The 13,145-nt window shown below is 40.4% G+C and overlaps 1 protein-coding gene across 4 annotated transcripts in view; it reads left to right on the top strand.

Moving 5' to 3' along the window:
* Positions 1 to 13,145, top strand: part of LOC139478387 (centlein-like) — a 169,694-nt gene that overhangs the window by 92,318 nt on the left and 64,231 nt on the right. For all 4 annotated transcript variants that reach the window (XM_071260845.1, XM_071260852.1, XM_071260829.1 and 1 more), the window contains exons 11-13: positions 7,029 to 7,138; positions 10,787 to 10,839; positions 12,723 to 12,806. In XM_071260845.1, coding sequence (XP_071116946.1) covers positions 7,029 to 7,138; positions 10,787 to 10,839; positions 12,723 to 12,806 — 247 coding nt within the window. The remainder of the gene's footprint in view (positions 1 to 7,028; positions 7,139 to 10,786; positions 10,840 to 12,722; positions 12,807 to 13,145) is intronic.

Raw genomic sequence — 13,145 nt, 5'->3', positions numbered from 1 at the left:
TTGACAACAAACAAATGAACAAACAAAACATGTTGTTCCTATTGTACAAGTTTTACATGTGTAGGTTGTACCCGTTATTCATGTTGCAAATGTTGTAGATATTGTCCCCACTGTATTCTTCGGTGTATTTGATGAATCCTGCAACATGCAAAATGCTGGACAAATTCTGCACAAAAAGTCATTTTTCTGGACTGAGCGGGCATTTCTGCAAAATATAATGCAACTGTAGAATCACGAAATACAGCTGGGACAGACTTCAGCACATTGACTAAAAACATGAAAAGATTTGGAAAAAATCTGCCAATTCCTAGTTGATGGTACACATGCTTTGCAAGTCCTGCAATCGACCGAAATCTGCATGGCAGTCGCCATGTTGTTTACAAACCAGATGTCGATTTCTTTACATGATTTTGATTGGACTATGCATAGACTCGTTAGTCCAGTCAAAATATAACTCCATTATTCCAGGCTAGTTGGGCAAGGGTGGAAACCAGATTTCTGTAGTCAGTGAACTCACTTGCCTTCGGAAGATGATGTATAGGTTGTTTCTATGGTACCCATTGTACATCTGGCACATTTTGTAAATGTGTGTGCTTTATACTTTGAACTGTGAAAAATGGTTATGACGAACTCAAAGGGACCACTAATTTTAGTTTGTAATAACCGTAGTATATATACAACAAATGGCCGGGACTGAAACATAAATTTGTTATATCGGTCAGTTCGTTATAAGCGAAGTAGTTTACTGTACATGTATATAGTGTCACAGTTGTACTCATCATTATACATGTACATCTTGCACCCATTGTCAATGTGCATGCTATATGTGGTGTACATGTATATTTTGTATCTGTTAGCATGTTGTATGTGTTGTGTATGTTGTATGCATTGTGTATGTGTTGTGTATGTTGTACATGTTGTGTATATTGTGTATGTTCTGTGTGTTGTGTATGTTGTGCATATTGTGTATGTTATGTATGTTGTACATGTTGTGTATGTTGTACGTGTTGTGTATGTTGTACATGTTGTGTATGTTGTATGTTTTGTGTATATTGTACGTGTTGTGTATGTTGTATGCATTGTGTATGTGTTGTGTATGTTGTACATGTTGTGTATATTGTGTATGTTCTGTATGTTGTGTATGTTGTACATGTTGTACATGTTGTGTATGTTGTACATGTTGTGTATGTTGTGTATGTTGTACATGTTGTGTATGTTGTACATGTTGTGTATGTTGTACATGTTGTGTATGTTGTACATGTTGTACATGTTGTGTATGTTGTACGTGTTGTGTATGTTGTATGTGTTGTGTATGTTGTACGTGTTGTACATGTTGTGTATGTTGTACATGTTGTGTATGTTGTACATGTTGTGTATGTTGTACATGTTGTGTATGTTGTGCATGTTGTACATGTTGTGTATGTTGTGTATGTTGTACATGTTGTGTATGTTGTGTATGTTGTACGTGTTGTACATGTTGTATGTGTTGTGTATGTTGTACATGTTGTGTATGTTGTACATGTTGTGTATGTTGTACATGTTGTGTATGTTGTGTATGTTGTACATGTTGTACATGTTGTGTATGTTGTACATGTTGTGTATGTTGTGTATGTTGTACATGTTGTGTATGTTGTGCATGTTGTACATGTTGTATATGTTGTACATGTTGTGTATGTTGTGTATGTTGTACATGTTGTGTATGTTGTATGTGTTGTGTATGTTGTATATGTTGTACATGTTGTGTATGTTGTGTATGTTGTACGTGTTGTGTATGTTGTACGTGTTGTACATGTTGTGTATGTTGTACGTGTTGTGTATGTTGTATGTGTTGTGTATGTTGTACATGTTGTGTATGTTGTGTATGTTGTACGTGTTGTGTATGTTGTACGTGTTGTACATGTTGTGTATGTTGTACGTGTTGTGTATGTTGTACGTGTTGTGTATGTTGTGTATGTTGTACGTGTTGTACATGTTGTGTATGTTGTGTATGTTGTACGTGTTGTGTATGTTGTACGTGTTGTACATGTTGTGTATGTTGTACGTGTTGTGTATGTTGTACGTGTTGTGTATGTTGTGTATGTTGTACGTGTTGTACATGTTGTATGTGTTGTGTATGTTGTACATGTTGTGTATGTTGTACATGTTGTGTATGTTGTACATGTTGTGTATGTTGTGCATGTTGTACATGTTGTGTATGTTGTGCATGTTGTACATGTTGTGTATGTTGTACATGTTGTATATGTTGTACATGTTGTGTATGTTGTGTATGTTGTACATGTTGTGTATGTTGTATGTGTTGTGTATGTTGTATATGTTGTACATGTTGTACATGTTGTGTATGTTGTACGTGTTGTGTATGTTGTGTATGTTGTACATGTTGTGTATGTTGTGCATGTTGTGCATATTGTGTATGTTGTGTATGTTGTACATGTTGTGTATGTTGTATGTGTTGTGTATGTTGTATATGTTGTACATGTTGTACATGTTGTGTATGTTGTACGTGTTGTGTATGTTGTACATGTTGTGTATGTTGTATGTGTTGTGTATGTTGTACATGTTGTGTATGTTGTACGTGTTGTGTATGTTGTATGTGTTGTGTATGTTGTACATGTTGTGTATGTTGTACGTGTTGTGTATGTTGTACATGATGTCCGTGTTGTGTATGTTGTACGTGTTGTGTATGTTGTATGTTGTACATGTTGTGTATGTTGTACATGTTGTACGTGTTGTGTATGTTGTACATGTTGTGTATGTTGTACATTTTGTGTATGTTGTACATGTTGTGTGTTGTGTATGTTATACATGTTGTGTGTGGTGCCCTGTGATGCTGCTATGTGTAGTATATGTCCTGATTGTATGACGCCCTGCGATTCCTCTGATTGTAGTATATGCCCTGATTGTATGGCCCCTTGCGGTGCTTCTGTGTGTAGTATATGCCCTGATTGTATGGTGCCGTAGTAGTATAGGTAATGGGGGTAATGGGGGTTCTGGCTCACTTCCACTGGAGCCGGATTTATATACCTATACTGCTATTACAGGTGGCATTTTTTATGCAAAAATGATGATGCGCGATTCAACGATAGTCGTGAGATTCAGCTAAATTGACTCTAGCTCATCACTACCTGGAGCCAATCAATGATACCTCTGTACAAAACCGATGATGAGACTAAACTAAATTGTAATGAAAATATTCTCTATTATTTTTACTAATACGTATACCATTATTTTTAATGAAGTGATACTCAATATGTTTACTAAGTTCTTCATTCATTTTACTAGGAGACCAGACTATATACTTTTCTTGGTTATTGGAAAGAAACATTTGATAATTTTGTCCTTGAGCATAAATGATTCAATAGCTTTTTCGAGTTCTTCCTTTGTTGGTTTGTAATTCTCCATTATTATATACTTCCGTAAACATTCGTTTAAATGTGATCAAGCAATCCATTTTTAATCTCCAACCAGTTGACGCGGTTGTTGTCTCCCCTGTTCTATGAACTTTTTTTTCTCGTCTTCATTAATACTACTGGTCTTACGAGATTTTGATCAAATCATTACGTTGTATTTGGTGAGTTCCGACAACACTAAATGAAACTCCTCCTCGGATATCTTACAATCAACCATTGCTTTTGAAATATGATCCTCAATGCTGTTCAACTTTGCTTCGGCGAGTATCCGAATATTATCGTGTTTTAATGCTTTCTTTTGTAACCTACGAGAAATTAATTATATCGTTATTCCTGCCAGTCCTGAGACTCCGGCAGCTATTTCCATGCCAAGTACAATAGGCGCTGCGATTATAGTTGATAATAAACCAACACCAGCTACACTGAGTCCCATGCCAGTCGTTACAAGCGCGGTGTCAACTCCGTCGAGAGCATTCACGGCTCTGCGATACTTTTTATACAATCCAAGTCTCAACTCCCTCTCCTTCTCTATTTGATGTTTTATGTCGCTTATTTGATGTAATCGAAATCCATCAACAGTATCCATCTTTTCAAATGCTTCATCGAGCGCCGGATATAAACTCATAGTGTATATTACGGTCATATAATAGTCTTTAATTGATCTTGCTTAAATGTTTTGAGAGTGATGCTCCAATATGAATTAAAGTGCAACGTCGATGCTCGTGTTTCTTGAGCCATTTAATCGATAGACCTGGTAATATTTCAAAGGCCTTTTCCGGTGCATCTCTGAACAAAACTTCAATAATAAGCGTAGAAATATTAGGTATTGCACTCAAGTTAACTTTAATATCATTGAATTCAGTAACCAAATTTAATCTAACACTTTGGACTGCCGGACAACTAGATAACATATGACCTGGGTTTTCTGGCAGGGGAGAGACTATCACACTTTTTCGTTTTGATGGGATATAAGCCGCGAGTACGATGCCACTATTTATTATCTTAGTTAAAATATGTGCCTTACCCATCATCACATACGGTGGGGTAATGACGATATTCAGTAGCCATTCGATGTTTGCTTCGACCATAGTCCATTTTTTATCATCGTTGAGAATAATATTGTACGAAGTGTTTTTAAGGAGTCTACTAACGTCGACATCGCTTAAATCTCCTAGATTACCTGTGAATGTAACTTCTTTCCGCTTGTATAGATTATCTTGTAAGTGTAAAGCGTATAACTTACCATCGGTACCAGGTCTACCGAATCCTTCTGTGTCTCCGAGATCGGAAAGCGCAATTGTATTAAATTGTCTGAGCGTTCCAGGGCCTGATGAATCAACCATTATTTATAATATGGAGTGTTACACTTAAGTATCCTATATGTACAGGCTGGTGTTTTACATCTAATACAGAAATTTTGAGGTCTGAAATAATACCCCGCTTTAATTTTTTATATTATAATGTTGAGAAAGATTCCGTTCTACCGCTATCATATTTTTCATCTTTCACTGGAATACATCCGAGTAGAGTTGAAGGACTTTCGAGTTGAATATTATCCGTCGTACTGATTTGATCAAGATGGATGCACAACTCTTTATAGGTAACTAAATCGGGTAATGTATATCCATTAAATGTTGACTTGAGTACTGTTATATCTCCATCTACAAATCCAAGTGTAATTGCTAAGTTCCTGTAAAGCTTTACATCCTTTTCTCCAGCGTTGAAAATCAGCATCCCATTCGACTCATTTTGTGTGAGACTAAATCCATTAGGCTTAAAAATTTCATCATTGAGTGAGCAAACGCTGTAATACCCATCAGGTATAATAATGTATTTTTCAATAACATTGCCATCTAATATATGTATCTTATTATTATTTCTCACTTCATTTATATTGGTCCACCGCGGGTAATACATTACATCGCATAGAGCGACTTCAAGTTATCGATAGTATGAAGCAGTTGAATAGACTGACCATTTGTTATTCCCGGTAGTGTGACATACATATTAAATATACAATGATACTAAATCATAACTTAAATATGAAATCAAGATACATTACTAATCAATCAATTATAGTAACTGCCTCTGGTTTTGATTTTTTCGTTAAATTCCCTGATATCTTTGAAAAGTACAGGGTCACGGCAACTAGCGATAAAATGGTGCATGATTGGTTTCACAATCCGATGCAATTTTGGCAGAATCAGTTAAACTTTGCAATATGGTGTACCACAACGGGATGTGGTGTATCTCTTTATGCTCCAGGATTTGAACTGAATAAATCTGTTGTAACATTTCACGTGTACTATCAGATTAGACGTATACTTACAGAAATTAGTGCTCCATTACCGCAGGATTGAGCATGGAATTCCACAAATAATCCGTACAATAAGTTCGCGTATGAGCGTATTTGTTAGGAATTTAATATTTCTAAGAGTAAAGATTGGCGTATTAAAGGTGCAAACCATGGTCTAGGTGTTCTGTACAGTGGACAAAAAACTGTTGAAGAAGAAAGCAATGATTAAGTTAAAAAAACTAACCAACTATTCAATCCATTTAAGTTGTTACAGAAAAACAATTTTTTTGTAAGAATGCGTAATCTTAATCATGGCTGGGAACTTTCAAGTAACGATTGGAGAGGAGATCTTATGAGTTTTAAGGGTGGTTTGGCTTTATATTGTTACAAAATTTGTACAACTGAACGATAACGCAAACGCTTGGAATGAATTTCTTAATGATAAAACAGAAAATAATTTTACTAACCCAGGAGTTGTAAGAGTTAATGAATCAATAAGAACTTATGTATCGGCAATTCTCGGTGCACAATCGCAAACACGAACGTCCATTATTGGTTCTGGGACGGCGCTCGATGCACAAAAACAGTTTAAAGCAAACGTGGAGGACGCCATTAATTCACAAGTTGACATACCATTGTCTAAAAAACGTTATCAAGGTGTATTACAGTACGCTCAATCCAAAGTGGACTATGTTTATGCGCCGGGACTATACATGTCTCCGAGTAATATGGAACTTAAGATCGGTCAAGTGAAAAGGTTATAATAATAAAATTGTTATTGCTACCGATCAACACAAACCAGGTATAAATTCAGATATGAATGCCAAATTAATAACGCAAACAAACACAGGCGAAACGGGAATAGTCAAGCCACAGTCACCACATGTTCCATCTACTGACTCACAACCACAAATACCACCTCATATTGCAGCTAAAAATCAACAACATATCGATGAAAAAACAGAGCTGGTAGTAGGTGGAGTCGCGGCTGGTTTACTCATGATTTGGATAAATAGTCTTTAGCGAATACGTACAACAGCCCTGCAATTGCTACGATCAGTGCCCACAAGTTTTGACTAAGCCAAGTGGTGGTCTTAGCTAATAAATGGGCCTCTTTTATAGGTATATAAATCCGGCTCCAGTGGAAGTGAGCCAGAACCCCATTACCTATACTACTTGCCATACATGTTGTGTATGTTGTACATGTTGTATGTTGTACGTGTTATACATTTTGTGTATGTTGTACGTGTTTTGTATGTTGTACATGTTATACATGTTGTGTATGTTGTATTGCATTGTATACATGTGTACATGTTGCATTGCAGGAAGGAGCTGTCTGAGCTGTGGGCCAGTCACAACCAGCTGACAGAACACTCCAGTCAGCAAGCAGAGCTCATCCGGCAGCTGCAGTCTCTACAGCTGGATACCCAGAAGAGTAGGTTCTTCAATCCACTTGCTTCTGTTGACACTCCCTCAGGTCCTGGTCATGGCTTGGAATCTCAGATTCACCTTGATTTGGCTCATTGTTTGTCAGCACCACACCCACGTTCATGCGTTTCACCACCGAAGTGGTAAACGTTGAACATCTGCATCATGTGGGGCTTTCTTTTCCCTTCTGACATGCTGTGATGATGTCACAAGAATACTGTCACATGCTGCCGCTGAGTGTCGTATATGCCCTGATTGTATGGTGCCCTGCGATGCTATTGAGTGTCGTATATGCCCTGATTGTATGGTGCCCTGCCATGCTATTGAGTGTCGTATATGCCCTGATTGTATGGTGCCCTGCCATGCTGTTGAGTGTCGTATATACCCTGATTGTATGGTGCCCTGCGATGCTATTGAGTGTCGTATATGCCCTGATTGTATGGTGCCCTGCCATGCTGTTGAGCGTCGTATATGCCTTGATTGTATGGCACCACATGATGCCACTTAGTGTAGTATATGCCTTGTTTGTATAGTGCCCTGTGATGCTGTTGAGTGTCGTATATGCCTTAATTGTATAGTGCCCTGCGATGCTGTTGAGAGTCGTATATGCCCTGATTGTATGGCACAATATGATGCCACTGAGTGTAGTATATGCCTTGTTTGTATAGTGCCCTGTGATGCTGTTGAGCGTTGTATATGCCCTGATTGTATGGCACCACATGATGCCACTGAGTGCTGTATATGCCCTGATTGTATGGTGCCCTGAGATGCTGCTGAGTGCTGTATATGCCCTGATTGTATGGTGCCCTGCGATGCTATTGAGCGTCGTATATGCCCTGATTGTATGGCTCCCTGAGATGCTGCTGAGTGCTGTATATGTCCTGATTGTATGGTGCCCTGAGATGCTGCTGAGTGCTGTATATGCCCTGATTGTATGGTGCCCTGCGATGCTATTGAGCGTCGTATATGCCCTGATTGTATGGCTCCCTGAGATGCTGCTGAGTGCTGTATATGCCCTGATTGTATGGTGCCCTGCGATGCTATTGAGCGTCGTATATGCCCTGATTGTATGGTGCCCAGCCATGCTGTTGAGCGTCGTATATGCCTTGATTGTATGGTGCCCTGCCATGCTGTTGAGCGTCGTATATGCCCTGATTGTATGGCACCACATGATGCCACTGAGTGAAGTATATGCCTTGTTTGTATAGTGCCCTGCCATGCTGTTGAGCGTCGTATATGCCTTGATTGTATGGTGCCCTGCCATGCTGCTGAGTGCTGTATATGCCCTGATTGTATGGCACCACATGATGCCACTGAGTGTAGTATATGCCTTGATTGTATAGTGCCCTGCGATGCTGTTGAGCGTCGTATATGCCCTGATTGTATGGCACAATGTGATGCCACTGAGTGTAGTATATGCCCTGATTGTATGGTGCCCTGAGATGCTATTGAGCGTTGTATCTGCCCTGATTGTATGGTGCCCTACCATGCTGTTGAGCGTCGTATATGCCTTGATTGTATGGCACCACATGATGCCACTGAGTGAAGTATATGCCTTGTTTGTATAGTGCCCTGTGATGCTGTTGAGCGTTGGATGGTGCCCTGCCATGCTGTTAAGCGTCGTATATGCCCTGATTCTGTGGTGATCTGAGTGTAGTATATGTCATGATTGTTTGGTGCCACGTGATGCCACTGAGTGAAGTATATGCCCTGATTTTATGGCACCCGGCGATGCTGCTGAGTGCTGTATATGCCCTGATTGTATGGCTCCCTGCGATGCTGCTGAGTGCTGTATATGCCCTGATTGTATGGTGCCCTGCGATGCTATTGAGCGTCGTATATGCCCTGATTGTATGGTGCCCTGCCATGCTGTTGAGCGTCGTATATGCCCTGATTGTATGGTGCCCTGCGATGCTATTGAGCGTCGTATATGCCCTGATTGTATAGTGCCCTGTGATGCTGTTGAGCGTTGTATATGCCCTGATTGTATAGTGCCCTGCGATGCTGTTGAGCGTCGTATATGCCTTGATTGCATGGCACCACATGATGCCACTGAGTGTAGTATATGCCTTGATTGTATGGTGCCCTGTGATGCTGTTGAGCGTTGTATATGCCCTGATTGTATGGCGCCACATGATGCCACAGAGTGTAGTATATGCCTTGATTGTATAGTGCCCTGTGATGCTGTTGAGTGTCGTATATGCCCTGATTGTATGGTGCCCTCTGATGCTGTTGAGCGTTGTATATGCCCTGATTGTATAGTGCCCTGTGATGCTGTAGAGCGTCATATATGCCCTGATTTTATGGCACCACATGATGCCACTGAGTGCTGTATATGCCCTGATTGTATGGCTCCCTGCCATGCTGCTGAGTGCTGTATATGCCCTGATTGTATGGTGCCCTGCCATGCTATTGAGCGTCGTATATGCCCTGATTGTATGGTGCCCTGCCATGCTGTTGAGCGTCGTATATGCCCTGATTGTATGGTGCCCTGCGATGCTATTGAGCGTCGTATATGCCCTGATTGTATAGTGCCCTGTGATGCTGTTGAGCGTTGTATATGCCCTGATTGTATAGTGCCCTGCGATGCTGTTGAGCGTCGTATATGCCTTGATTGTATGGCACCACATGATGCCACTGAGTGTAGTATATGCCTTGATTGTATAGTGCCCTGTGATGCTGTTGAGCGTTGTATATGTCCTGATTGTATAGTGCCCTGCCATGCTGTTGAACGTCGTATATGCCCTGATTGTATGATGCCACAGAGTGTAGTATATGCCTTGATTCTATAGTGCCCTGCCATGCTGTTGAACGTCGTATATGCCCTGATTGTATGGCACCACATGATGCCACAGAGTGTAGTATATGCCTTGATTGTATAGTGCCCTGTGATGCTGTTTAGCGTCGTATATGCCCTGATTGTATGATGCCCTGCGATGCTGCTGAGTGCTGTATATGCCCTGATTGTTTGGCACCACATGATGCCACTGAGTGAAGTATATGCCCTGATTGTATAGTGCCCTGCCATGCTGTTGAGCGTCGTATATGCCCTGATTGTATGGCACCACATGATGCCACTGAGTGTAGTTTATGCCTTGATTGTATAGTGCCCTGTGATGCTGTTGAGCGTCGTATATGCCCTGATTATATAGTGCCCTGTGATGCTGTTGAGCGTCGTATATGCCCTGATTGTATAGTGCCCTGTGATGCTACTGAGTGCCGTATATGCCCTGATTGTATGGCACAATATGATGCCACTTAGTGAAGGATTTGCCTTGTTTGTATAGTGCCCTGCGATGCTGTTTAGCGTCGTATATGCCCTGATTGTATGATGCCCTGCGATGCTGCTGAGTGCTGTATAAGCCCTGATTGTTTGGCACCACATGATGCCACTGAGTGAAGTATATGCCCTGATTGTATAGTGCCCTGCCATGCTGTTGAGCGTCGTATATGCCCTGATTGTATGGCACAATATGATGCCACTGAGTGTAGTATATGCCTTGATTGTATGGCGCCCTGCGATGCCACTGAGTGTAGTATATGCCTTGATTGTATGGCGCCCTGCGATGCTGCTGAGTGTAGTATATGCCCTGATTGTATGGCGCCCTGCGATGCTGCTGAGTGTAGTATATGCCCTGATTGTTTGCCTTTTCAGTGATGAAGAACCAGGAAGATGCTTTCTCCATGGAGTCCACATCACTACAACAGGTCAGTAGGATGAGGGAAGATGTCTTATATCATTAAGGAGATATCCAGACAGTTACTGGAGGGTATAAGTGTTTTACCAACAATGTGTGTCCCTTTATGCATTATCTGTGTTTATGTTGTAGTTGGATCAACCTTCTGTGTTTATGTTGTAGTTGGATCAACCTTCTGTGTTTATGTTGTATTTGGATCAACCTTCTGTGTTTATGTTGTAGTTGGATCAAACTTCTGTGTTTATGTTGTAGTTGGATCAACCTTCTGTGTTTATGTTGTAGTTGGATCAACCTTCTGTGTTTATGTTGTAGTTGGATCAACCTTCTGTGTTTATGTTGTAGTTGGATCAAACTTCTGTGTTTATGTTGTAGTTGGATCAACCTTCTGTGTTTATGTTGTAGTTGGATCAACCTTCTGTGTTTATGTTGTAGTTGGATCAACCTTCTGAGTTTATGTTGTAGTTGGATCAACCTTCTGTGTTTATGTTGTAGTTGGATCAACCTTCTGTGTTTATGTTGTAGTTGGATCAACCTTCTGTGTTTATGTTGTAGTTGGATCAACCTTCTGTGTTTATGTTGTAGTTGGATCAAACTTCTGTGTTTATGTTGTAGTTGGATCAACCTTCTGTGTTTATGTTGTTGTTGGGTCAACCTTCTGTGATGCTTCTTAATGCACCCATCACGGGACCCAACTACAACATAAACACAGAAGCATGACTTTACCCATCACAGGACCCAACTACAACATCAACACAGAAGCATGACTTCACCCATCACAGGACCAAACTACAACATAAACACAGAAGCATGACTTTACCCATCACGGGACCCAACTTTAGCATAAACATAGAAGCATGACTTCAACTATCCTGGGACCAAACTACAACATAAACACAGAAGCATAACTTCACCCATCACGGGACCCAACTTTAACATAAACATAGAAGCATGACTTCACCCATCACAGGACCCAACTTCAACAAAAACACTGAAGCATGACTTCACCCATCACGGGACCCAACTACAACATAAACACAGAAGCATGACTTTACCCATCACAGGACCCAACTACAACATCAACACAGAAGCATGACTTCACCCATCACAGGACCAAACTACAACATAAACACAGAAGCATGACTTTACCCATCACAGGACCCAACTACAACATCAACACAGAAGCATGACTTCACCCATCACGGGACCAAACTACAACATCAACACAGAAGCATGACTTCACCCATCACAGGACCAAACTACAACATCAACACAGAAGCATGACTTCACCCATCACGGGACCAAACTACAACAAAAACACAGAAGCATGACTTTACCCATCACGGGACCCAACTTTAACATAAACATAGAAGCATGACTTCACCTATCCTGGGACCAAACTACAACATAAACACAGAAGCATGACTTCACCCATCACGGGACCCAACTTTAACATAAACATAGAAGCATGACTTCACCTATCCTTGGACCAAACTACAACATAAACACAGAAGCATGACTTCACCCATCACGGGACCCAACTACAACAAAAACACAGAAGCATGACTTCACCAATCACAGGACCCAACTTCAACAAAAACACAGAAGCATGACTTCACCCATCACGGGACCCAACTACAACAAAAACATAGAAGCATGACTTCACCTATCATGGGACCCAACTACAACAAAAACACAGAAGCATGACTTCACCCATCACGGGACCCAACTACAACATAAACACAGAAACATGTCTTCACCCATCATGGGACCCAACTACAACAAAATTGCATACAACTGCTGTGTTTTTGTTGTAGTTGGGTCCCATGATGGGTGAAGTCATGTTTCTGTGTTTATGTTGTAAATGTTCACCATGCTTATGTGTCTTTTCTGTAGATGTATACTGACCTCAGTTCCCGCTATGAGATCAGCCAGAGAACAGAGACAAACCTTCGAAAGGAGATTCTTGCTTTAAAACAGGTAAGAGCACAACATTTTCTATCTGTCACTCAGTGTGGAAACCAGTTTAATGATACGTAATTTAAAGTAGTAAATATTGCTCCTGTTTTAAGGCCTGACATCTCTTATACATGTACAGGAAAATAATGAATTAGGAAAATATGCATATTTTTATAACATACAAATAGCATAACTCAACAAATTGATAAGGAAAAGAGTAATTCTAAATGAATGACCTTGTGTGGGATCATGCTATCAAGTACTTAGTGGTCCCACACATTTCACCTCATTATGGTGGAGATCAAGTTGCTTTTTGTGTAGTTATTTTAGTCTTCTTAGTTTCTAATGTACACATGAAAA

The sequence above is a fragment of the Haliotis cracherodii genome, unplaced genomic scaffold (assembly GCF_022045235.1).
Source record: "Haliotis cracherodii isolate W230 unplaced genomic scaffold, xgHalCrac1.p SCAF_1, whole genome shotgun sequence".
In the NCBI taxonomy this organism is placed as follows: domain Eukaryota; kingdom Metazoa; phylum Mollusca; class Gastropoda; order Lepetellida; family Haliotidae; genus Haliotis; species Haliotis cracherodii.
The sequence above is the reverse complement of the archived record's forward strand: the minus strand, read 5'-3'. Positions and strand labels throughout refer to the sequence as shown.